This window comes from Macaca thibetana, chromosome 12 (assembly GCF_024542745.1).
Source record: "Macaca thibetana thibetana isolate TM-01 chromosome 12, ASM2454274v1, whole genome shotgun sequence".
Lineage (NCBI taxonomy): Eukaryota > Metazoa > Chordata > Mammalia > Primates > Cercopithecidae > Macaca > Macaca thibetana.
In genome coordinates, this window is record NC_065589.1 from 45,108,415 (window position 1) to 45,135,854 (window position 27,440).

Genomic DNA, 27,440 nt, shown 5'->3' on the forward strand with positions numbered 1-27,440 from the left:
CGTTTTGTATATAGTACAAATTTTACCAAAATGGCCATAATTCCAGGGTAAAAAAAAAAAAAAAGTATGAAGTCATCATCTATAAGAGGCCTTCTGCTCAGTAAAAAGCAAAATTCAAAGATGTCATTGAATTGTAAGGTGCAATCAGTTTGGATAAATTAAGAAAGTTATTCTAACAGATGTCTTCACAAAGTTTTAGGTGTCTCTTAAGTCTTAGTTTGTGTCAAGATGGGAATTATAGGGACTTTTCTAAAATTTCAATCAACTTGAAGCAAGGAAAAAAAAAACATTATATATTGTTCATTAATATGAAATTTTAGATAAAAGAATGATCAAAATCAAGGACAGAATATAGTGTCAAGTTCTGTAAGTACTTAAAAATAATTTACTGAATTAAATCAAGCTATGCTAAATTCATACATAGCTCATTCTTTTACTCTAGAATTTGAGGAAAGCAGAGACCACTTTTAAACAAATTTGACCCTTTAGTAAAAATTGTGCTTTTGTTTGTCAAGAAGGAACAGAGTGAGTGACAATTACACATACTGAAGGGTGGTTTACAAAACTTCTTTGGAAGAAATTTGAAGCATAAAAAAAGTACCTACTATATCAACTCAAATCAAAGTTTCTAGGCATTTTTCTTTATAACACTGCAAGAAATTAGAGAAAACAAATGATGACCAATATGAGACACTGGAACTGCCCCATCTACCAGAAAGATGACCATCACAACTCCAATCTGGTTAGATATGGCAATCAAAAGACAAGGTTTGCTCCATGACTCAAACATACCATTTTATTCAAAGCCCTCTATGATCAGTCTTAAGAATTACTATTTCTTTATTTCTTCATATCTGAGAAGTCCTGACAATCCTTTCAAAACTAGCCTCAGATTTTATTTTCCGATTTCCAAATAATAATAATTAACATTCATTGACTATCTACCTTGTATCAACCACTTAGGTAAGCACTCTACATTAATCCTCTCATTTAAATCCTCCCAAAAACCACCGACCATATATATAGAGAGAGAGACAATCAGTATTCCAATTCTGGCAGTCCAATTCTAGGGCCTTTTAATGGTAGTACTATACCACCTCTTAGATCTAGCACTTAATTCTAGAAACTTCTAGCCATTCTCCTAATCCCTAATTTATTTCTATTGTTTCACATAGTTATTAATAAAATCATCTTTAAGCTGGGTGCAGTGGTGCATGCCTGTAATCCCACCACTTTGGGAGGCCAAGACAGGAGGATCACTTGAGCCCAGGAGTTCAAGACCAGCCTGGACAACATAGGGAGAGCCCATCTCTTAAAAGGAAAAATAGAAAATCATTGTAACTGAATTTTTACCTATGATTTTTACCTATAATTGCTTCCCTATTGAAGAAAAGTACAATAGTTTTATACATCATATTAAATTGACTCCAGCTGCCATATCAAGCCTACCTTTGGGGAACTCATCATATCCTCTCAAATTCAGGAGCATAGTGTCTCACACTATGGTGGACCACAGTGCATCTGGCATAGCAACCAGTGTTGAGGTCTAGGAACACCATTTCAAATGAAACACTGACAAATCAGAACATGCCACTTACTGTGTGAATCTGGGCAAAAACTTAACCTGCCTGTGCCTCAGTTTCCTCATCCATGAAATGGGGCAGAGAGTCCTTATTTCATAAGACTAGTAAGAATTGGTATGAGTTAACACATGTAAAGTGCTTAGAACAGTGTCTGCAACATGGTAAGCACCCAATAAATGTCAGGGGTTATTTATTATAGTGGGAATGTGGGAGGAGACACCCACGTAACTCCCTTCAAATATGTCAAGAGCTGTCATGTGAGAACTTAAACTTACTCTTTATAGCTCCTGAAGGTAGAAATAGGACTGCCTAAGAAAAGTGTCAGAGAATAACTTGATTTGGGCTCAACATAAGAATTTTTTCAAACAACAAAAGCAGACTGAAAATGAAATTGGCTCCCTAGTAAGAGAAGCAACACCCTGCTGACTGGAAGCAAATTCTGCACATCTAGAAGGGTTCCTGCCCTAGTGTGGTTAACTGAAAAATGACCTCCAAAGGCTCTCCTAAAAGTTCACCACAGGATCTTTCAGACAGCATGTGGCACACAACAGTTACTCAAGGCATCCTAAATTGTTCTTGCTTGGAGTTTATCTATGATTCACATATGGTATACATTTGAAAGTCAGGATAAAAAGTGCAGTCCATCTCTGTGAGACATCATTTTGAAGCTAACTGGCTCATACAGATATTGAAACAGACCCCAGTATCACATGAGCCATGTTCTGGTCAATTTTCCTAACCAGGTTAAACAATGTGAACCCAAAAACAAAATAATGTCTGATTCCCTCCTATTACAAAACACTTTGGTCCCTTCTCCAAATTAAGAATATGTCTCATGACTAACTGTTTTAACCTCCACAAAAACTTACAGTCTCCTCTTGCTCATTTCACTAATAAGAATCTCCTAATCTTTACCTAAGCACATGGCCACCCAGATAAAGACTACATTTTCCAGCCTTCTTTGCAGCTGGGTATGGCATATGACCAATGGGCCAATGGGCCAGTGGGATATGAACAGAAGTGGCTTGTGCAACTTACAGGTCACTTCCTTAAAAACAAGCTAATCACCCTCCACTTTCCTCATCCCCCTTCTTACGAAATAGAAGGCAAATGTGGTGATAGGCCTTTTTCATCAAAGGGACAAGTCAACATCTTAAGCGGTGACCCAAAAGGAAGACCAAAAAATCTGGATCCCTGAATGACTTTATGGAGCAGAGACACCCACCTAATTTGTAATAACCTGCTTAATGTTACTTATTAAAGAAATAAACTATCTTGTTTGAGTCACTATGTGTAGGGATCTCTTTGTCAGAGCAACATAGCCTCCCATCAAATGAAAGTATTTATAAATATGGAGAGTGGACCTCTTCACTCCAAAAGTTCAGAAGTTCATGTATAAATATTCTCACCTAAATTCCCCCTTTAAAAAAGATTTTTATAGTGAAATTTTAAGTTCAGATGTAGATCAAGCCAACTATCTCCTCCAAAGCAAACAATAATTTGGAGGGCTGAGTACCACCACCAGTGATATACTTCTTGAACACTGAAAACAGAATAAACTATTCTAAAGGAGAAGACCCAAATGATCGGGGGGAAAAAGAGCACTCGAAGAAAACTACAAAGACAGTCCTTGTGGGTTATAGCACGGTGATCCTTATAGGAATAAGATAAATAATCCACCTTAACCATCTACTTGATCTTTAAAATGTTTAAGCCATTTTCAAATGTAAGACCTAAATATCAAAATTTAAACCATTAATAAGAATACAGAAAGGTTTAAAACGTAATCAGATAAACACAATTAAGCTTTAATATCCATACGAAGCCTCAGAGCAATGTTTTTGTAGCTTGTAAAAAAGCAAATTCTTTAAAAGATAGTAAGGTATTAGGCACAGTGGGTAAAGAACTTAAATCACAGTTTTGCTTTCTCCAAATTTTTCTTGAAGAAGTTCAGAAGAGCAAAAATATCCACTTCAGAATTTTCATTTTATGTAAATAAATACCTAATATCTACATCTAGAGAGTTTAAATTTTTGATTTCAACTTTTTTATCTTATTTAATGCCACTAAGCCCACTATATTCTCAGTTGATCCTAATGTCAGCAGAAAGCATTGCTTTTCTCTTCTGGCTTTTAACAGGCTTTATGCAACGAAAAATATTCCGTAACCTGGTCTTGTTATCCATGAAACCAGATTGCAACTGATTCCCTATGATGTGAGCTTACATGGAAATCACACTTTGATATAAGCAGTGCTAAGAAAACTGGGCTTTGTTCTATTTTAATATCTTACACTACCATACAGGCTGGCATACATACCCCATTACACTGACAATGCATAGAGGAACACAATAAATGACTCTAGAACTATAAGATAATAAATCTGTGCTGTTTTAAGCCACTAAGTTTGTAGCAACTTGTTACAGCACAACAAGAAACTAATACTTGGGGTTGCTGACATGTAAGTTTTGAAGAGCGAGAAGCCCAATCCCCAGCCCTAGGAGTTGTGCCAAAACAATTACTTCAGATCCATTGCTTTTTCTTAGATCCTTCCTACTTCCAACTTAAATGAAATAACATATATGCACCTAACTCAATAAATGGTGGTTGTTTTTATTGCAAAACTAGCCAGGGTTGAACCACCTTAACTTTTGTTTTTCTGCTCAAGTCCATTCCAGCCAGATGAATATATTCTGAAATCATTGCTTGTTTTTTCAGGTTGCAGGTTTGGAAGATAAAAGAAAATGAAGAGTAAAAATATGCCTTCCCCCAACCCTACTACACACACAGACACACACACACACACACACACACACACACATATGCATAACAGTGAGCCTTGGCTTCCTCATCTGTAAGGCAGAAGTGATAATGATAGCTACAGGTCTTCCCAGACTGCTACAAGAAGTGAAGCTATTGTAAGATCTTGACAATGGTATGCTCATTATCATTCTATAACATGAATGCTTGAAAGAAACCTCCACTACCTATCCCTGGTATCATAAACAGTTTTAATTACATTATCTAATTATCACAAATAATCTCATTTTAATGATTCTCTGAAAGAATGGGAGGATGGTAGACAGCTGGCTTAGTAAAATGAAAGGGTAGAATTGGAAAATGGTCTCTAAGCTCCCATTCAGCTCTCCAATTCTATAATAATGTAATTGAATAATTAAACAATCTCAAGTTGTGGTATAAACATTTTTTCCCTAACTACCCATTCTCAGATCCTCTTTGTCTCTGTGTACTCCAGTTATTACTGATAGCCTACTCAGATTCCATAGTGTGTCATTCTCTTTCCATTATCAGAAGGGTTCTTTTGAGTCCTTATTCAGTCTTGTTCATTTTAAAACTTCAATTTCATGTTTAATTCAAGGTCTTCTCTACTTCACAGCCCCCACGGCAAGCTAGAATGGTGGATTTAGTGGCTAGGGCTGGGGATGGGTCTACTCTACCCACTTCTCCCTTTCTCTTCCCTGCTACATTTCCTTTCTAGGCTTGAGCTGGAGGATGAATAAAAGAAGCCAAAGTTCCTCCATAGGATGGCCCCATAGGGATGTTGCAGGCCCCACTGGGTTGGTTTTCTCTACTCCTCAAATTAACACTGAACTGACCACTGGTTCTCTCCAAATGCTGACTTTTGGAGAGAACCAAAACCAGCATTGGCATCCAAATGCTGACTCTTTATGGGGTTGCTTATTCCCCATAGTGCCCTTCTTCCTCACACATTTATTATCCTGGTGTGGGAGATTTGGCGTGAACATTGACCTTTTCCCTACCACCTCTCACCAGCTCCTGTCCCAGCCTTTTGTTACCAGGGTCCCTTCACCCAAGAAACCTCTTTGGGTGGGGCAGCAGCAAGAGGACTGGATGTCTTCTAGTGTCCTCTTTCTCCACAAACAGGAGAGCATCTGCTCTGATGGTCCAGTAACTCAATGTCTTTCAAGAAAAGACAGGTAGGCACCAGTCCAAACTTACAGGGAGACTTGGTGGAGAAGGAGACAGTTAAATGCCACCACCATTACCAGTCCAATCTTACACTCAAGAGTTATCTCTTTGCCAGGTGCAGTGGCATGTGCTGTAGTCCCAGCTACTCGGAAGGTTGAATCAGGAGGACTGCTTGAAGCCAGGAGTTCAAGTTCAACCTGGGCAACATAGTGAGACACCATCTCAAAACAAACAAAACAGAATCATCACTTGAGTCCTTTCTCAACCTCAGTAAGGGTCATTATCTCTTCACCCTACAATGAGGTAAGTGGAAGGAATAGGCTCTCTTCAGGAACCATAGCTCCGCCTCCCCACAACCTCTAAGTCTACTTTCTCCCTTCCAGTCATTCCCTTACTCAGCCTCGGGAAAAGGGTTTGGGCAAAGAAATAGTGAAGGTGGAGGGGCGGAGCAAGATGGCCGAATAGGAACAGCTCCAGTTTCCAACTCCCAGCGCGAGCGACACAGAAGACCGGTGATTTCTGCATTTTCAACTGAGCCTCTGCTGCTGATACCCAGGCAAACAGGGTCTGGAGTGGACCTCAAGCAATCTCCAACAGACCTACAGCTGAGGGTCCTGACTGTTAGAAGGAAAACCATCAAACACGAAGGACACCTACACCAAACCCCATCAGTACGTCACCATCATCAAAGACCAGAGGCAGATAAAACCACAAAGATGAGGAAAAAGCAGGGCAGAAAAGCTGGAAATTCAAAAAATAAGAGCGCATCTCCCCCGGCAAAGGAGCAAAGCTCATCGCCAGCAACGGATCAAAGCTGGACGGAGAATGACTTTGACGAGATGAGAGAAGAAGGCTTCAGTCCATCAAACTTCTCAGAGCTAAAGGAGGAATTACGTACCCAGCGCAAAGAAAATAAAAATCTTGAAAAAAAAAAGTGGAAGAATTGATGGCTAGAGTAATTAATGCAGAGAAGGTCATAAACGAAATGAAAGAGATGAAAACCATGACACGAGAAATACGTGACAAATGCACAAGCTTCAGTAACCGACTAGATCAACTGGAAGAAAGAGTATCAGCGATTGAGGATCAAATGAATGAAATGAAGCGAGAAGAGAAATCAAAAGAAAAAAGAAGAAAAAGAAATGAACAAAGCCTGCAAGAAGTATGAGATTATGTAAAAAGACCAAATCTACGTCTGATTGGGGTGCCTGAAAGTGAGGGGGAAAATGGAACCAAGTTGGAAAACACTCTTCAGGATATCATCCAGGAGAACTTCCCCAACCTAGTAGGGCAGGCCAACATTCAAATCCAGGAAATACAGAGAACGCCACAAAGATACTCCTCGAGAAGAGCAACTCCAAGACACATAATTGCCAGATTCACCAAAGTTGAAATGAAGGAAAAAATCTTAAGGGCAGCCAGAGAGAAAGGTCGGGTTACCCACAAAGGGAAGCCCATCAGACTAACAGCAGATCTCTCGGCAGAAACTCTACAAGTCAGAAGAGAGTGGGGGCCAATATTCAACATTCTTAAAGAAAAGAATTTGCAACCCAGAATTTCATATCCAGCCAAACTAAGTTTCATAAGTGAAGGAGAAATAAAATCCTTTACAGATAAGCAAATGCTTAGAGATTTTGTCACCACTAGGCCTGCCTTACAAGAGAGCAGGAAGTGCTTCCTTCCTGAAGGAAGCACTAAACATGGAAAGGAACAACCGGTACCAGCCATTGCAAAAACATGCCAAAATGTAAAGACCATCGAAGCTAGGAAGAAACTGCATCAACTAACGAGCAAAATAACCAGTTAATATCATAATGACAGGATCAAGTTCACACATAACAATATTAACCTTAAATGTAAATGGACTAAATGCTCCAATTAAAAGACACAGACTGGCAAACTGGATAAAGAGTCAAGACCCATCAGTCTGCTGTATTCAGGAGACCCATCTCACATGCAGAGACATACATAGGCTCAAAATAAAGGGATGGAGGAAGATTTACCAAGCAAATGGAGAACAAAAAAAAGCAGGGGTTGCAATACTAGTCTCTGATAAAACAGACTTTAAACCATCAAAGATCAAAAGAGACAAAGAAGGCCATTACATAATGGTAAAGGGATCAATTCAACAGGAAGAGCTAACTATCCTAAATATATATGCACCCAATACAGGAGCACCCAGATTCATAAAGCAAGTCCTTAGAGACTTACAAAGAGACTTGGACTCCCATACAATAATAATGGGAGACTTCAACACTCCACTGTCAGCATTAGACAGATTAACGAGACAGAAAGTTAACAAGGATATCCAGGAATTGAACTCATCTCTGCAGCAAGCAGACCTAATAGACATCTATAGAACTCTCCACCCCAAATCAACAGAATATACATTCTTCTCAGCACCACATCGTACTTACTCCAAAATTCACCACATAATTGGAAGTAAAGCACTCCTCAGCAAATGTACAAGAACAGAAATTATAACAAACTGTCTCTCAGACCACAGTGCAATCAAACTAGAACTCAGGAATAAGAAACTCAATCAAAACCGCTCAACTACATGGAAACTGAACAATCTGCTCCTGAATGACTACTGGGTACATAACGAAATGAAGGCAGAAATAAAGATGTTCTTTGAAACCAATGAGAACAAAGATACAACATACCAGAATCTCTGGGACACATTTAAAGCAGTGTGTAGAGGGAAATTTATAGCACTAAATGCCCACAAGAGAAAGCAGGAAAGATCTAAAATTGACACTCTAACATCGCAATTAAAAGAACTAGAGAAGCAAGAGCAAACACATTCAAAAGCTAGCAGAAGGCAAGAAATAACGAAGATCAGAGCAGAACTGAAGGAGATAGAGACACAAAAACCCTCCAAAAAATCAACGAATCCAGGAGTTGGTTTTTTGAAAAGATCAACAAAATTGACAGACCGCTAGCAAGACTAATAAAGAAGAAAAGAGAGAAGAATCAAATCGACGCAATAAAAAATGACAAAGGGGATATCACCACCGACCCCACAGAAATACAAACTACCATCAGAGAATACTATAAACACCTCTACGCAAATAAACTGGAAAATCTAGAAGAAATGGATAATTTCCTGGACACTTACACTCTTCCAAGACTAAACCAGGAAGAAGTTGAATCCCTGAATAGACCAATAGCAGGCTCTGAAATTGAGGCAATAATTAATAGCCTACCAACCAAAAAAAAGTCCAGGACCAGATGGATTCACAGCCGAATTCTACCAGAGGTACAAGGAGGAGCTGGTACCATTCCTTCTGAAACTATTCCAATCAATAGAAAAAGAGGGAATCCTCCCTAACTCATTTTATGAGGCCAACATCATCCTGATACCAAAGCCTGGCAGAGACACAACAAAAAAAGAGAATTTTAGACCAATATCCCTGATGAACATCGATGCAAAAATCCTCAATAAAATACTGGCAAACTGGATTCAGCAACACATCAAAAAGCTTATCCACCATGATCAAGTGGGCTTCATCCCTGGGATGCAAGGCTGGTTCAACATTCGCAAATCAATAAACATAATCCAGCATATAAACAGAACCAAAGACAAGAACCACATGATTATCTCAATAGATGCAGAAAAGGCTTTTGACAAAATTCAACAGCCCTTCATGCTAAAAACGCTCAATAAATTCGGTATTGATGGAATGTACCTCAAAATAATAAGAGCTATTTGTGACAGACCCATAGCCAATATCATACTGAATGGGCAAAAACTGGAAAAATTCCCTTTGAAAACTGGCACAAGACAGGGATGCCCTCTCTCACCACTCCTATTCAACATAGTGTTGGAAGTTCTGGCTAGGGCAATCAGGCAAGAGAAAGAAATCAAGGGTATTCAGTTAGGAAAAGAAGAAGTCAAATTGTCCCTCTTTGCAGATGACATGATTGTATATTTAGAAAACCCCATTGTCTCAGCCCAAAATCTCCTTAAGCTGATAAGCAACTTCAGCAAAGTCTCAGGATACAAAATTAATGTGCAAAAATCACAAGCATTCTTATACACCAGTAACAGACAAACAGAGAGCCAAATCAGGAATTAACTTCCATTCACAATTGCTTCAAAGAGAATAAAATACCTAGGAATCCAACTTACAAGGGATGTAAAGGACCTCTTCTAGGAGAACTACAGACCACTGCTCAGTGAAATAAAAGAGGACACAAACAAATGGAAGAACATACCATGCTCATGGATAGGAAGAATCAATATCGTGAAAATGGCCATACTGCCCAAGGTTATTTATAGATTCAATGCCATCCCCATCAAGCTACCAATGACTTTCTTCACAGAATTGGAAAAAACTGCTTTAAAGTTCATATGGAACCAAAAAAGACCCCGCATCTCCAAGACAATCCTAAGTCATAAGAACAAAGCTGGAGGCATCACGCTACCTGACTTCAAACTATACTACAAGGCTACAGTAACCAAAACAGCATGGTACTGGTACCAAAACAGAGATATAGACCAATGGAACAGAACAGAGCCCTCAGAAATAATACCACACATCTACAGCCATCTGATCTTTGACAAACCTGAGAGAAACAAGAAATGGGGAAAGGATTCCCTATTTAATAAATGGTGCTGGGAAAATTGGCTAGCCATAAGTAGAAAGCTGAAACTGGATCCTTTCCTTACTCCTTATACGAAAATTAATTCAAGATGGATTAAAGACTTAAATGTTAGACCTAATACCATAAAAACCCTAGAGGAAAACCTAGGTAGTACCATTCAGGACATAGGCATGGGCAAAGACTTCATGTCTAAAACACCAAAAGCAACGGCAGCAAAAGCCAAAATTGACAAATGGGATCTAATTAAACTAAAGAGCTTCTGCACAGCAAAAGAAACTACCATCAGAGTGAACAGGCAACCTACAGAATGGGAGAAAATTTTTGCAATCTACTCATCTGACAAAGGGCTAATATCCAGAACTTACAAAGAACTCAAACAAATTTACAAGAAAAAAACAAACAACCCCATCAAAAAGTGGGCAAAGGATATGAACAGACATTTCTCAAAAGAAGACATTCATACAGCCAACAGACACATGAAAAAATGCTCATCATCACTGGCCATCAGAGAAATGCAAATCAAAACCACAATGAGATACCATCTCACACCAGTTAGAATGGCCATCATTAAAAAGTCAGGAAACAACAGGTGCTGGAGAGGATGTGGAGAAATAGGAATGCTTTTACACTGTTGGTGGGATTGTAAACTAGTTCAACCATTATGGAAAACAGTATGGCGATTCCTCAAGGATCTAGAGCTAGATGTACCATATGACCCAGCCATCCCATTACTGAGTATATACCCAAAGGATTATAAATCATGCTGGTATAAAGACACATGCACACGTATGTTTATTGTGGCACTATTCACAATAGCAAAGACTTGGAATCAACCCAAATGTCCATCAGTGACAGACTGGATTAAGAAAATGTGGCACATATACACCATGGAATACTATGCAGCCATAAAAAAGGATGAGTTTTCTTAATCCAATCTGTCACTGATGGACATTTGGGTTGATTCCAAGTCTTTGCTATTGTGAATAGTGCTGCAATAAACATACGTGTGCATGTGTCTTTATAGCAGCATGATTTATAATCCTTTGGATATATACCCAGTAATGGGATGGCTGGGTCATATGGTACATCAAGTTCTAGATCCTTGAGGAATCGCCATACTGTTTTCCATAATGGTTGAACTAGTTTACAATCCCACCAACAGTGTAAAAGCGTTCCTATTTCTCCACATCCTCTCCAGCACCTGTTGTTTCCTGACTTTTTAATGATGGCCATTCTAACTGGTGTGAGATGGTATCTCATTGTGGTTTTGATTTGCATTTCTCTGATGGCCAGTGATGATGAGCATTTTAAGAAAATGTGGTACATATACACCATGGAATACTATGCAGCCATAAAAAAGGATGAATTTGTGTCCTTTGTAGGGACATGGATGCAGCTGGAAACCATCATTCTTAGCAAACTATCACAAGAACAGAAAACCAAACACCACATGTTCTCACTCATAGGTGGGAACTGAACAATGAGATCACTTGGACTCAGGAAGGGGAACATCACACACCGGGGCCTATCATGGGGAGGGGGGAGGGGGGAGGGATTGCATTGGGAGTTATACCTGATGTAAATGACGAGTTGATGGGTGCAGCACACCAACATGGCACAAGTATACATATGTAACAAACCTGCACGTTATGCACATGTACCCTACAACTTAAAGTATAATAATAATAAATAAATTAAAAAAAAAAAAAAGGATGAGTTTGTGTCCTTTGTAGGGACATGGATGCTGCTGGAAACCATCATTCTTAACAAACTATCACAAGAACAGAAAACCAAACACCGCATGTTCTCACTCATAGGTGGGAACTGAGCAATGAGATCACTTGGACTCAGGAAGGGGAACATCACACACGGGGGCCTATGATGGGGGGGTGGCGGGGGGAGGGATTGCATTGGGAGTTATACCTAATGTAAATGACGAGTTGAGGGGTGCTGACGAGTTGATGGGTGCAGCACACCAACATGGCACAAGTATACATATGTAACAAACCTGCACGTTATGCACATGTACCCTAGAACTTAAAGTATAATAATAATTAAAAAAAAGAAAAAAAAAAAGAAATAGTGAAGGTAGTGAAGGCAGCTTCTTAGTAAGGAAGAGAGGGTCATGGTTGCCTGAGTATGTGAATACTTAGAGCCTTTTTTAAAGCAGTAGTGGCTAATTCCAGCACTCACAACTACTTCCATCCTAGTACACCAACTTCTACGATGATTTGTTTGTCAGAGGTCATTTCTCCCTATTGGTAAATCTATCATACTGAAGGTGCCACAATGAAGAATCTCCCTGGACTTTCCTAGAGCTGGGGTTAGCAAAATGGCCAAGTAGACAACGCTTACTTTTAATGCCAATCATCACCACCAACAACCCAGAACAGTCCTCCCTTGATTCTTCTCAGGAATCTTTAGACCCAAAGAGCTTTGTGTCCAATGATCACTGCTAAGTGTGTGAAGGTGTCAGGTGCCCATCAGTTAAAAGTTCTCCAAAAGAACCAAAGACAATCAAAGTTTAAAAAATAAACAAATAAATTCCAAAATGTACAACTTCTGGCAGAATGATTCAAGTAAACACATTTGTCAAGGCATTTTCTCAGCCCATTTATAAGCATGGTCCCATCTGACTCCATTCTCCTCTAGCACACCTTGATCCCTCTCTTTCTCTTTGCTCCTTTCAGAAAACTCAACTACTGGTCAAGCTTAACAGCTAACATTTCTGCTTGTGACTTCTCACAGCCTATGCAGTTCTTACTTTGATGATGATGTCTCTGGATAAAGACCATCTTCCCAGTTGTAGGAAAGAAAACTGGGGATCAAAATGTTACCTAAAACCAGGCATGGGGACACAGGCCTATAGTTCCAGCTACGTGGGAGTTTGAGGTGAGAGGATCCCTTGAGCCCAGGAGTTCAAATCTAGCCTGGGAAACATAGCAAAACCTCCATCTCTACTAAAAAAATAAAATAAATGTTACGTCCTGTTGAGACTTCTGACTTCCAATATACCTAGCATAAGTATACACACGCACCCACACGTGCACACACACGCACATAGAAACATCACTTCATTTATCACAAAACTAGCTTGTTCCCACGCTAAATAAACATGAGAAAGTATCAGGAAAAAAAAAGTTTTTTAGGTTTCAAATGCTTGGGAGAACCCTTTTGGGACAAAAAAAAAATCACTTTAAGAGAATGTGACCAAATACTTTATTGCATAAGTGCTGTAATACTAGAGAGAGAGCCAAAGAACTGTACCTTTCACTAATTTAACATAACTTCAGATAGATAATTTAAACTGACATACAAAAGAGAGCTGACTGTACCTTTAACACTAGGCAGTCTCCAAGTTATGGGGACAAACTTCTGGGTACCATTTGGCCATAACACTAAATCTCTGCACAGCAGAATGGATTCATTACCTTTAACACAATAAAGCATCCACAGTGGCACTAATTTCATGACATAATCATATATTTCAATTTCCCACATATTGACTTTGGAATTTCTACCAAAAATAAGAAATTAAGTGATCAGACAGAATTTCAGTTTAATGCAATTTAACAAATATTTAACATGTTCCTCCTACATATAAGGCACTATATCTACCTCAAAGCTAATTAGGAGGAAATCTCGACCATATAGCATCAGCTCTCCTACCACTAAACAAAAGTTGCAACTTCTTGGACTCGAAACTTAAATGCTCTTTATTTTTTTATTTATTTATTTATTTATTTATTTATGCTGGGAGACAAAGCTATCAAAATATAAAATAATTCATAACAGGTTGCAGTAATTAAGTAATGGTCCATCCTTAGCCCATATAATTTATACCAAAGTTGGACCATAAACTCTTGCTTCACGGTAAAGAAGATAACTTCAGTCAAAGAATAAAACATACAGGCATACCTCACAGATATTGTAAATTCAGTTCTGGACCACCACAATTAAGCAAATATTACAAAAAAGCAAGTCACGCAAATATTTTTGTTTCCCGTGCATATAAAAGGTATATTTACACTATACAGTAGTCTATTAAACGTGTAATAGCATTGCATCTAAAAGTACAATGTATATAATCTTAATTTTAAAATACCTTATTGCTAAAAAGTGCTAATGGTCATTAGCCACAATCACAATGATTATGAGCCTTCAGCCAGTCATAATCTTTTTGCTGGTGGAGGGCGTTGCCTCCATTTTGAACACTGTTGACTGATCAGGGTGGTGGTTGCTGAAGGTTTGGGTGGCTGTGGTAATTTCTTAAAACAAGATAAAAGTGAAGTTTGCCACATTTCTTGACTCTTACCTTCATGAAAAATTTATCTGTAGCTTACAATGCTGTTTGATAGCATTTTACTCACAACCGTACCTCTTTTAAAATAGGAGTCCACTCTCTTGAACCCTGCTGCTGCTTTATGAAATAGGTTAATGTAATATTCTAAATCCTTTGTTGTTATTTCAATGTTCATAACAACTTCACAAGGAGTAAAATCCATCTCAAGAAACCAATTTCTTTGTTCATCCATAAGGAGCGACTCCTCATCCATTCAATCTTTATCATGAAATGGAAGCAATTCAGTCACATCTTCAGGCTCCACTTCTAATTCTAGTTCTCTTGCTATTTCCACCCCATCTACAGTGACTTCCTCCACTGAAGTCCTGAACCTTTCAAAGTCATCCATGAGATTGGAATCAACTTCTTCCAAATTCCTGCTAATGTTGATATTTTGACCTCCTTCCATGAATCACAATGTTTTTAATGGTTCCTAGAATGGTGAGTCCTTTCCAGGTTTCAATTTACATTGCCCAGGTCCATCAGATGAATCACTATCTATGGCAACTATAGCCTTATGAAATGTATTTCTTAAATAACACCTGAAAGTCAAAATTACTCCTTGATCCATAGGCTGCAGAATGGATCTTATGTAACAGGATGAAAACAATCTCCTCTACATTTCCATCAGAGCTCTTAGGTACCAGGTGCATTGCCAACAAGCAGTAGTATTCTGAAAGGAAAGTTCTTTCCTGAGCAGAAGGTTTCAACAGTGGGCTTAAAATATTCAGTATACCATGCTGTAAACATATGTGCTGTCATCTAGGTTTTGTTGTTCCATTCATAGTGTGTCCAGAATTAGTGGGTTCTTGATCTCACTGACTTCAAGAATGAAGCCGTGGACCCTGGCGGTGAGTGTTACAGTTCTTAAAGATGGTGTGTTCAGAGTTTGTTCCTTCAGACGTTCAGATGTGTCTGGAGCTTCTTCCTTCTGGTGGGTTCGTGGTCTCCCTGTCAGGAGTGAAGCTGCAGACCTTTGTGGCGAGTGTTATAGCTCTTAAAAGCAGCCTGTCTGGAGTTGTTCATTTTTCCTGGTGGGTTCATGGTCTCTGTTGGCTTCAGAAGTGAAGTTGCAGACCTTCAGGGTAAGTGTTACAGCTCATAAAGGCAGCAAGGACCCAAAAAGTGAGCAGCAGCAAGACTTCTTGCAAAGAGCAATAAGACCACAGTTTCCACAGCATGGAAGAGAAGACTGGCTTGCAGCTGCTAGCTCAGGCAGCCTGCTTTTATTCCCTTATCTGACCCCACCCACATCCTGCTGATTGGTCCATTTTACAGAGAGCTGATTGGTCCATTTTGACAGAGTGCTGATTGGTGCATTTACAATCCTTGAGCTAGACACAGAGTGCTAAATGGAAAAGTTCTCCAAGTCCCCACTAGGTTAGCTAGATACAGAGTGCTGATTGGTGCACATACGATCCTCCAGCTAGATATAAAAGTTCTCCAAGTCCCCATCCAGTTCAGGAGCCCAGCTGGCTTCACCCAGTGGATCCTGAACCGGGGCTGTAGGCGGAGCTGTCTGCCAGTCCCCAGCCACACTTGCACTCCTCAGCCCTTGGGCTGTCGATGGGACCGGGCACCACGGAGCAGCGGGCAGCACCCCTCCGGGAGGCTCAGGCCGCAGGGGAGCCCACCACAGTTGGGGAGCTCAGACATGGCAGGCTGCAGGTCCCTAGGCCTGCCCCACAGGGAGGCAGCTAAGGCCTGGTGAGAATTTGAGTGTAGCGCTGGCGGGCGGCACTGCTGGAGGACCCTGGAGGACCTGGCACTGCTGGGGTATGAGGCGCAACCTCCGCAGCTGCTGGCCCAGGTGCTAGGCCCCTCACTGCACTGGGCGGGTGGCACCAGCTGGCCGCTCTGTGTGTGGGGCCGCCAAGCCTGCACCCGCCCGCGCCAGAACTCACACTGGCCCGTGAGTGCAGCCCCGGTTCCCGCCCGTGCCTCTCCCTCCACACCTCACTGCAAGCAGCAGGAGGAGGCTCCGGCCTCAGCCAGCCCCGAGAGGGGCTCCCACCCTGCGGTGGCTGCCTGAAGGGCTCCTCAAGAGCTGCCATAGTGGACGCCGAGGCCGGAGGCAGAGGAGTCGCTGAGTGTGAGGACTGCTAGCACATTGTCATCTCTCAGTAGGGCATAGAGTAGATTTAGCATAATTCATAAAGACCCTAGGATTTTTAGAATGGTAATTGAGCATTGGCTTCCACTTAAAGTTACCAGCTGCATTAGCCCAGACAAGAGAGTTAGCCTGTCCTTTGAAGATTTGAAGCCAGGCATTGATTTTACTGCTCTAGCTATGAAAGTCCTCGATGACATCTTCTTCTAATTTGAGGCTTTTTAGTGTAGCCAGCTTCATCAAAAATCTCTGCTAGATTTCCTGGAGAACTTGCTGTAGCTTCTTCACTTTGCAATTTTATGTTATAGAGACAGCTTCCTTCCTTAAACCTCATGAACCAACCTCTGCTAGCTTCCAACTTTTCTTCCACAGCTTCCTCACCTCTATCAGCCTTTATAGAATTGAAGAGTTAGGATCTTGCTCTGAATTAGACTTTGGCTTAAGGAAATGTTGTGGTTGGTTTGGTCTTCCATCCAGATCACTAAAACTTTCTCCATATCAGCAAGAAGGCTGTTTTTGCTTTCTTATCATTCATATGCTTCCTGGAGTAGCACTTTTAATTTCCTTCCAGCACTTTTCCCTTGCATTCACAACTTGGCTAACTGACAAAAAAGGCCTAGCTTTCAGCCTATCTCAGCTTTAGACATGCCTTCCTTACTAAGCTTAATCATTTCTAGCTTCTGATGTAAAGTGAGACACGTGAAACCTTTTCTTTCACTTGAACATTTAGAGGCCATTATAGGGTTATTAACTGAACTAATTTCAATATTGTTGTGTCTCACAGAGTAGGAGGCCCAAGGAGAGGGAAAGACACTGACAACAGCTGGTCAGTGGAGCAGTCAGAACACACACATTTATCAATAAAGTTCGCTGTATTATATGGGCATAGTTTGTGGCACTCCAAAACAATTATAACAGTAACATCAAAGATTACTGATCACAGATCACCATAATAGATATAATAACAATGAAAAAGTTAAAAATCTTGTGAGAATTACCAAAATGTGACACAGAGACACAAAATGAGCACACGCTGCCAAAATGAGACATGAAATGCCACCAGTAGACTTTCTCAACACAGGGTTGCCACAAACCTTCTAGTTGTTTAAAAAAATGCAATATCTGCAAAGTATAACGAGGCAAAGTGTGATTATGTGAGGTATCCTTGTACTACTAGGAGCCTCACTCCTCTCAAGGAAAAATGGAATGCAATGTTAAAGTAAAGTCATGAGTATTTTATGTGAAAGGAAGGCTATGAAACTGAGAAAAAATGTATATTCAAGTAATCCTTGAGTTTCCCAAAACTGTTTTAAAAATTGTTTCTTTTTGATTTGTCAGCTGAACTTAGTGTTTAAAATAACAATAAAAAGTCTGCTATTTTTTCCACACCAGCAAAGCTTTAAATCAATACTGTTTTAGAGGATGAGAATATAAAGCATAAAGATTAAAAGAAACCTCTGGAGCTAGATTATTTGGACCTACTTCTTGGCTCTGCATTTATTAGCTATGTAACCTAAGGCAAGTCACTTAACATCTCTCCATCTGTAAAAATCAAAATAATAATAATATGCATATCATATGATTATTGTGAGAATTAAATTATTTGATACACATTAATGCTCAAAACAATGCCAGACTCATCATACAAACGATATTAGTATTTGCTATTATTATAAAGAAAATTGCTCAGGAGGAAAACCAATTCAAGATGTTACTAGGTGTTTTATATATTAGATTAAACATAAAAATAAAGCTACTTACTATTAATAACATTTCTAAATATATAACATTTAATTATGATATGAAATCAATAATTCCAAAATATTTCAAAGCTGGAGTTTACTAAATGCTGTAAGATGACTTTGCATCTTTTATATATGCCTCTAGGGGGAGCATGAGGCTCCAATTCCCTCACCTCCATCCCCACCCCCACTTCCAAAAATTAGTCATCATCAATGATTAAGAAATTGCAAGTTCAAGGACATTAATGGGGTATGTTATATGGGGATGAAGCTTTCAAAGGAGAGAGAGGTCAGAGTGTACATAGCATCGTCTGCTCTCTCTCCTCTCCAACCCAACAATCAGGGCTGACCTGTAGGGGAGCAGGGCCATCACTCTTCTGACACCATTGCCCTTTTCCTGAACCAGGCCTTAACCTAGCCTGCACCAAGGGAGGCTTAGAGGGGAAACATATTCTCCCCCTGCTGACCATGTCCCTGACTCCTTATTGTCTGGCCCTAATTGGTGTGCCCCTAATTACACCCTACAGGGTGTGCCTACCCTCATTATCGGCTGTCAGATCTGGCGGGTGGGATGTGGGCTTTACATATACAGGCTATTTGGCTTGCTTTGGTTTGAAGTCATTTGGGCCTTAGGGAAAAGTGCCTACAACAAGGTCAGATCTAGCTTTCTAGGGTTCTACATTGTAATTTTGGTCCCAGCTAACACTAAAGTGTTCTTTTGTCTCTTTTTGCCTTATTTGTGCATCCATCTCCCTCTCATCAGAGAATGTCTCACAGAGAAGGTGTTCTGAATTTGAGTATCTCTGATTTCTGAACACTCAGTAGCATTACAATCCCACCATTTCTAACCGTGATATTGTACCGTGTAAATATTACAAGTTTGCCTGCTTGTACATATTGCCTGGGCTTAGTCTGTGTTTAGTACATAGCATCTTTTAAAAGGTTTTTGAAAGACAGGCATGCAGCCAACAAATATATTTTAAAATGCTCACCATTACTAATCATTAGAAAAATGTAAATCCAAATCACAATGAGATACCATCTCACACCAGAATGGCTATTATTAAGAAGTCAAAAAACAACCAATGTTGGTGAAGTTGTGGAGAAAATGGAACACTTTTACATTGCTGGTGGTAATGTAAATTAGTTCAGTCTGACTAACCAATCCCATTACTGGGTATATATCCAAACGAAAACACAGTGTTCTACCCAAAAACACACATGCACTTGTATGTTCATCACAGCACTCCACAATAGCAAAAACAGGGAATCAACCTAGGTGCTCACCAGTGGTGGACTGGACAAAGAAAATGTGGAACGCATACACCATGGAATACTACACAGCCGTAAGAAGGAACAAAATCATGTGCTTTGCAGCAACATGGATGCAGTTGGAGGCCATTATCCTAAGTGAGAACTAATGCAGGAACAGAAAACCAAATACCACATGTTCTCACTTATAAGTGGTAGCTAAACACTGAATACACACGAACACAAAGAGAGGAACAATAGATACTGGGGACTACTTGAAGGGGAAGGTTGGGTTAGGGAACTTGGGTTGGAAAACTAACTATTGGGTACCATGCTTACTAGCTCACAGGATCATTTATACACCAAACCTCAGCAACATACAATTTACCCAAGTAACAAACTTACACATGTATACCCCCTGAACCTAAAATAAAGGTCAAGAGAAAAGAAGTAAAAATGTTAAAAATTAAAGGCTCTTGAAAAAGGTCAGCATAAGAATAAAGCAGATATTATCTTTCAAAGGTATTTTAAACTTTTGAATACAAAGATGTATGGTTAAGGAAAAACACATATATAATATGCCTATAAAAACACATATGCCTATAATAGCTACACACTTTCATAAATTTACAAATACAAATTAAGAAACATATGGAAACGAAACACACTAAAATAGTTTATGTTGTTTTGTCTTGATAGATTGTATTATTTTCACAATTAACTTGCCTTCTTTCTGAAGTGATAATGATAATATAAACAATGCTTCTTTTCTACTCACTGTGTACAATCCTACTTTTTTCAAAATAATGCTAGATTGATTATTAATAAGATGAGTTTAAATGGCACTGTTGAAAATAAACTAGGTTATATCTCTCTCTTACATTCACAAAAGATGTTACAGATAAAACTACAAATAAAATCAAATTTTAAATCCAATGGACTATTCCAATACTTTGCCATACTATGATTTTGTTGCCATTAAAAGTTAGCTGAAATACACAATACATTTGCCAATATGTAAGACTGAATGCTGTTGTTACAGAAGTTGGCCACTTGACCCTAATAGTTATTGTCAGTTTAGTATAATCATTAATTACAATAAACTCTGTCTATTGTTTCCTATTACAGGAACTAGAATACAGAGATGAACTAGGATAGGGTGGTGAATAAGAGTCAACAAAACTACAAATAAACCTATTTTACATTATTAAAACACTTTTCAAAATATAAGATTTTGTAGAACTGAAAAGTTTCACTATAATAAAGTTTATTGATTTATTACCTTAGATTTCAATGTAAAGTCCAACACAATGATTCTCTCCCTCCTTCTTATAACCAACGGCTCATTAACTGTTGCTGAGATCCTGCCTCTTAGCTCTGTCTAGGCATCTAAAGTTGTATAGTTTTATTTTAATATTCAGTGTTAAGCACATCTCAGTTTGGACATTGCTCCTGAATGTGGAGTTATTTTTAATATTCACAGTTATTAAAGCTGAACAGAATTGAGTGAGGGCGCAGAGAAGACTGCCACAATTCCTTCATTGAGTTACTGCCTGGGCCACTGCCGGATTAGTTTGCTGTGGCATTGCCTAGAAGCAGTTAATGAATTGCTTGTTCAGTAGCACCAAGGTAAGGTCGGCTGTCTCCTGATATCTTTTCATAATGCCCTGCTGTGCCTGAGGTGTCATTTGGCAATAAATGTTCAATTGACATTTTACTGTACAAAATTTAATTAGCTGTTTTCTCCATTGTAAAAAGGGAAAGGTTGGGAAAACACTATTCAGTCTCAATCACAATGTGTGTTTAACCCCTCAATGGCTATGTAATTAACTAACATTTTTAGCCTTAATATATTTTCCAAAAGAGAAAACAAATTTTGTAAATTCTAATAATAGTAGCAAACACTAATCAACAGACACTTCAAAAACCTTTCATCAAAGTATGACAAGACTGTTTAGCTAAAGTTTATTCTTCATTTTCTTGAGGGGTGCTATAAGAAATCACATCAGAAAGGCCCTGCAATTAGAAGAAGCCACTCCTAAGGTGAAATGTGACCATGTTACTATGGCAATTTGAGAGAAAGTAACATTCTAACTGAAGTTGCTGGGATCATAGACCGTATCTACCTAAGAGGTTCATGCCATTCATTCAGCCAAATCACATCTCGGGAGGATAGCCGCAACTGAAAACACCAGGGCACACTCTCAGCAACACTTACGGTAAAGTAAAGGCTGGCCAGCTCCTCTGGTTATTTCTCCAAAATCCATCCATAAGTTGGTTATTTGGAACTTTTAACACATATTTATAGAGAATAAAATCTCTAAATGCTGATAAATGCCTATATAATCCAAAGGGTGCCTAAAATTTTTAACTAATTTTTAATCACATTTAATTTCCCCTCATAACTGTCCCTATTTAAAAAAACAGACACACACACACACACACACACACACACACTTTCAGAGCTCCAAATGAAGATCCCCCATTTTCTTACTCCCCTAGATTCATATATATTCCTATGACCCAGGTATTTTTTCCGCCTGCGTATCAGCCTAAAAGAGAATGCAATGCTTCACAAACTCCACTGTCTGCAGGGACATGGGGGAAGTGGGCCTGGGGTAAAACAATAGGGTGTAAGCTCCGTATATTGATGCCAAGCAGAACACCTGCCAGATTGCTCTGCCTTTTCAAGTACAGCACAGGCCTAACAAAATAGCCAAAGACAGAAAAGGTTGCAACCCCTTTCTAGAATCATCAAGCTCCAAATGTTCTGAACTGAAGGAAAGAGGGTTGAGAAAAGATAATTTACCCCACAAACCGTGGGACCTAAGATGCATACTCTTCTGTCACTGTCTTACGTGTTTAGGTTGTTTCTAACCTAGAAAGTTTTCGTGGATTGTGGACTTCTTGCATCTGAGAGCCAACCCAAGAGCACAAACTCTGAAATTAAGCAGACGTGACTTTCAGTCATCACTCCAGATTTTAACAGTAGCTCTCTGTGCCTCCCTTCCCTAGTTTAGAGAGTTTTCTGTGAGGTTTAAGTGATACAAATGTACTAAAGCTCCTAGTTTAGTATATGACTCATAGCAGTAGAAACTTAATGTGAACTGCATTCCTCTTGCCCCTCTGAGGAAAGCCATAATCTTGATAGGAGTCAACTAGTACCCAAGGGGCACTTTTGAGGCTGCAGTTCAAAAATTCACCATACCAGCCCATGATGACATGATAGAGCGAGACTTGCCGTGATATGAAATAATGAGACATGAACAACACCCAAGTAGCTGCTTCAGTGCAGGTCTCAGCACCTCATTCCCAACTCCCATCTTCATCCTCAACACCCATGTCCATGAGATCCAAGTGACAATTTCTATTCTTCCTTGCCTAGAGAATTTGTTCTTAAGTAGAACAAAAGGAACTCGAAAAAAGTAGAACCCGTCAATGTATTACACACAATGGAAGAAAAATCAACTGCTATTTTTAAAATACATATGTAGCTCAGTTCCCACCATCTAATATAGTAAATAAGCTATGCTGCTTCCTATTTTGAAAACATTACAGAGTTATATGGCTATAAGCTATAATCTAAAATGTTAAATATTTTAAATACTATAAGTTTGATATCAAGTACCAGATAAATTAATGGCCTTTTTTCTTAATTGGAAATATATTTAAATGCAGAATAGTAAACAACTGTTAGGGATTATCAATACTGCAGGTATCCAACTTGTCATTTCAAACCACAAGTCATCAAGAAGAAATTAAAATGGATTCTATTGCATTATTGTGGTATATAACAATGCACTTACCAAAAAACATGCAGCATTTATCAATGTCAATGCTATTGAAACAATCACACAGAAAAACATACGAAAAAGTAGACAGATTTTTTAAAACTTAGTTTAATTCTCACATTGAATGTTTTTAAAGCTAGGATTGGTTATATAGGGGGAAGAAACACAATGACAGTAGAAAGAATTTCTGAAGATGCATACAGATAAATGTTGTCATTGTTTTCCTCAGCTCAGAAGGAAATTGTTTTCTCAACTAAACACATGTTTTCACAAATTAGGGAGGGCAAATTTACTGAAAACATTCTTTTTATTAATATACAAGACAGTCTGTTTTCTGGCAGGATAGCACTATTCTGAAACAATACCTTAAATTGAGCTGAAAAGAATTTAATATTTGATGATTCACAACCTTTCAGTGGCTCAGCATTATGAATATCAATTATTACTGCACTACAGCTATTTGGAACAGCATTTAATATTTTAATTGATATAAAATGTACTAAAGCTTTTCTTTTTGTGTACATTTCAATTCCAAATTAAAAAAACTCTTGGCAAAACTGTGAAAAATGCGTTTTCTCTCAATATAGAACATGTGCTATGTATTTCTTATATGATCTAGACTTTTTTTGGAAACTCATTTTTACTCTCCTAAAGGGAAAAAACCACGGGGCAGCAGATTCAAGAACGTCAACAGAAAGGTTTCTTGATCTCAGAGAAGGAGTGGAACAGAGCCTACCACCTGCCTTTTTTTTCCACTTAGAAGGGTGTTAAGGCCTCTGGGAACAGACCCCAATGACTGCTGCCCACCAAAGACCTACCAGATTATCCTTGAAGATTAGTTTGTTCATCACAACGACCTTAGACTAGCCTCTAGGCTTCAAAAATGTTTAAAGCTATGAGGCTTGTAAAACTCTAGCCAAATTTTTTTGTATCAATCAGGAGCTGCTATAGTTCATCATAGACACATATAGATATATATGCTTACATATGCATGGAATATTTTGGAAGCATACATAAGAAAGTGTTAACATCTGTGAGGGTGGACTACGTAAGTGGGAATGTGGAGTGTCTGAGGGTCTTTCCTTCACACTCCTTTGCCACATTTGATTTTTTAAAATTATATGTATGTGTTACTTTTTCAGTACAAACCTAACATAATAATTCACTTTATTTTCTAATATATTTAAAGGCCATTTACCAAATGTTAATTGCATTCACTATTAAATGGGGGAAAATCAAGTTAATACTCTGTTGTCTCCCTTCTTTTTTGTCACAGAAAGAAACTTCAAAACAAAAGAGGCACCATTACTCAGCAACGACCCTTTGGAGAATATAAACCAGCATAGTACAATTCCAAAGTGGCAAACTCAGTTGCAAGAATTTGTATATTCCTTATATTCCATGACTTTTGTTTTTTACAACATTATAGAGCCTTTTGCTCTTTATTGTCATATATTTTAAAGTCTCTTGTGGTGCCTGTTTTACACACACAGGACACCACGTAGTATCAATATCGTAGAATCCAAAATATATGTGTTTCCTAATTGTGATGTTTTTTAAGTTTCAAAACAGTATGCTTTCTGACCTGTGGTTTAAAAACAAAATAGTAATTTCCGTTTGTCCAAATTCACACCCAGAATAGAACACTCCTGTCACATAATCAAAAAGCCACAACATAACAGAAACTACTCCAAGTCATTTGTAATTACCACCCACTCTTCTTTCTATATTATAGAAACTTCTCCACTGATTTTAAACTTCCATGTGTCAGTGTTGGGAAAAAGACTATACTGGAGCCACATTCTGTGGTCAGTCTACCTAAGCTGGTGCTGGGAGTTTGGAACATGCATGATGGACTGGTTACGCCGCTTAACCCTGAACAGAGCTTTTGAATATATTAGTGAACCCAATAAATTCAATAGTAAGTCAAAGTCCATCTTTCATTGTCATTCATATATATACTTACATATATACATACATATATATCGTTTTATACTGACTGCTCCACCAAAATCAATTTTAATTTGACATGCATATGATTGATTGCATTTACACTGAGGCCCTTTTCCAGAGCCTGTGCGAGGGTTCTTACCCAAATAACCTTACCCCAAAGTCATGCTCCCAAAAGAGGAAATCTCAAATAGAAGAAACAAGCACCAAGTGGAAGGAAGATGGAAAGAGAAAGGGGAGGAAAAAGGTTTACAAATTCCTTGCCAAATGGATGGAGAGAAATTCTGCGAGGTGATTAGCAGGTCAGGAAGCGTTTTCCCTGGATGTGGTGGTAACCACAAGGACAAGGGATAATGCTTGGAGGATTGATTGCTTTCCGGTTGTGCTTTCTGCAGCGCAAAAACTCTGGGCTCTTGCATTGCTCTTTACTGTGGTGCAGGGTCCACTCAGAACTCTACCTGCCTACCGGGAAAGTTCACATGTCTTGGAATTTCGGGATCATTTAAGTCTAGAGGGGATTTTTTTTTTTCACTTGAGAGTAAGCTGTGCATTTTCTTCATTGTACGGGAAAAGCTCACCCTTCGCTGGAAAGCAATGCACAACCATCCGGTGGGTCTGCATTTATCCTGAATTCTCCCTTCCTCCCTCCATCAACGGTTTAGTGAAGCTTGCAGAGAAAATAAGGGAAAGCATCCATCAGAACGCAAAGACGCAAAGCGGAACTTTTCCTCTGCTGTCAGGGGGAGGGGGGGAAGTCACTCGTGCGTCTCACGGCTGACAGCTAAGTCTGGGAACCTCCAGATGAGGAAGGAAGGTTTGGCGTTGAAGGAGATGGGAGAAAACAATGCCGAGCCTGGATGCCTCCGGACACCTCACATCCTGCCTGGGTCCCCGACCCGCCCATCACCCACAGCCACGCTCCCGGTGCGGCGCGGCTTCGCTTACCTTGATGATGCTGCTGCGCCGAGGGGTCGCCCGTGCCGCCTCCAGGAGGCCCGCCTCGCTGTCCGCTGGGGTCCCCGCGGTGACCGGCAGTACGACCCCGCTGCGACGGTCCCTCATCCGGCCCCCAGAGGCCGCCGCCACGCAGTCCCCGGCGGCATCCGGGCCCACTCGGGGGTCGTCTTCGCCCCCCGCCGCGTCAGGCGGCGCTGGATCCTCCCTGCCGGCCGCGCCCTCGGCCATGGCCTGGCGCGTTTCGGGCTCCCCGGGAGAAGGCGGGACGCCCGGCAGCGGAGTCCAGCCGCTAGGCACTGGTGCGCTCCTGCACAGGGAGGCGGCCCCGCCAGACTTTGTTTCACCGCCCAGCGGCGGCGGTGGCGGCGGCGGCGGCGGCGGCGGCAACTTTCTGGAGAGGGGACATCGCTCGGGCAGAGACGTCCTCGGGCTTTGGTCTAGGAGGCTAGCAGTCCGGCGGGGGGACGGTGGCGGGAGTAAGAAGGAGAGGCGAAAAAAGAGAGAGAGGTATCCGAAATGTGATGCAAACGCCGGCTCTGCGCCAGACAAAAGGCACCGGGCGCCCAGCCAGGCGGCCTCTGGAGTCCGGACGCCCGCGGCCCGATAGGGGCCAGAGCCGGGCGACTGCGGCCGGGCGCACCCGCCACCTGCCAGCGGACTGCGGCGCAGCGGTCCCAGGAAGTGCGGCGGCGGCGGCGGCGGCGGCGGCCTCCACTCAGCTCTGTTGTGACAGGGAGGGAGACTTGTTTTGACAGCCCGTGGGGATTGGCAGGCGTCTGGGCCTCTTAGGAGCCTCGCCTCGCCGAGGGGGGTCGGCCCGACCAATCCTCACTGCGGAGGGGTGTGCCTGAGCGCGAAGAATGGAATGTGTTCTGCAACTGGGAGCCGGCCCAGCGGGGCTGGTGTACTCGAGCCAGGGTGTGCGCGCGCGCGCGCGTGTGCGAACCCGGAGGCGCTCCGTGCATATTTTAGGAAGTTTAGATTTGCTAAACGAGCCTGAAATGCAACAAAATCCAGGTTGGGGGGAAGGAAGGGGGAGAAAGAAACCTTCTGCCAAACAAAGCAATTTGGAGGAAAGGAGGTATTGAGTATGAATGTCCCAGAGTTTGGGGTGACAGGGTGAAGCTTCGCGTGGTCAGAGGCTAATTGCAGG

General features: G+C 40.4%; 1 protein-coding gene across 1 annotated transcript in view; it reads right to left on the reverse strand.

Annotated features, from left to right (window-relative positions):
- Window positions 1-27,010, reverse strand: part of PLCL1 (phospholipase C like 1 (inactive)) — a 360,211-nt gene extending 333,201 nt beyond the window's left edge. The window contains exon 1 of the mRNA XM_050750684.1: window positions 26,276-27,010. Coding sequence (XP_050606641.1) covers window positions 26,276-26,515 — 240 coding nt within the window. The 5' untranslated portion in view covers window positions 26,516-27,010. The remainder of the gene's footprint in view (window positions 1-26,275) is intronic.
- Window positions 27,011-27,440: the final 430 nt, after the last annotated feature.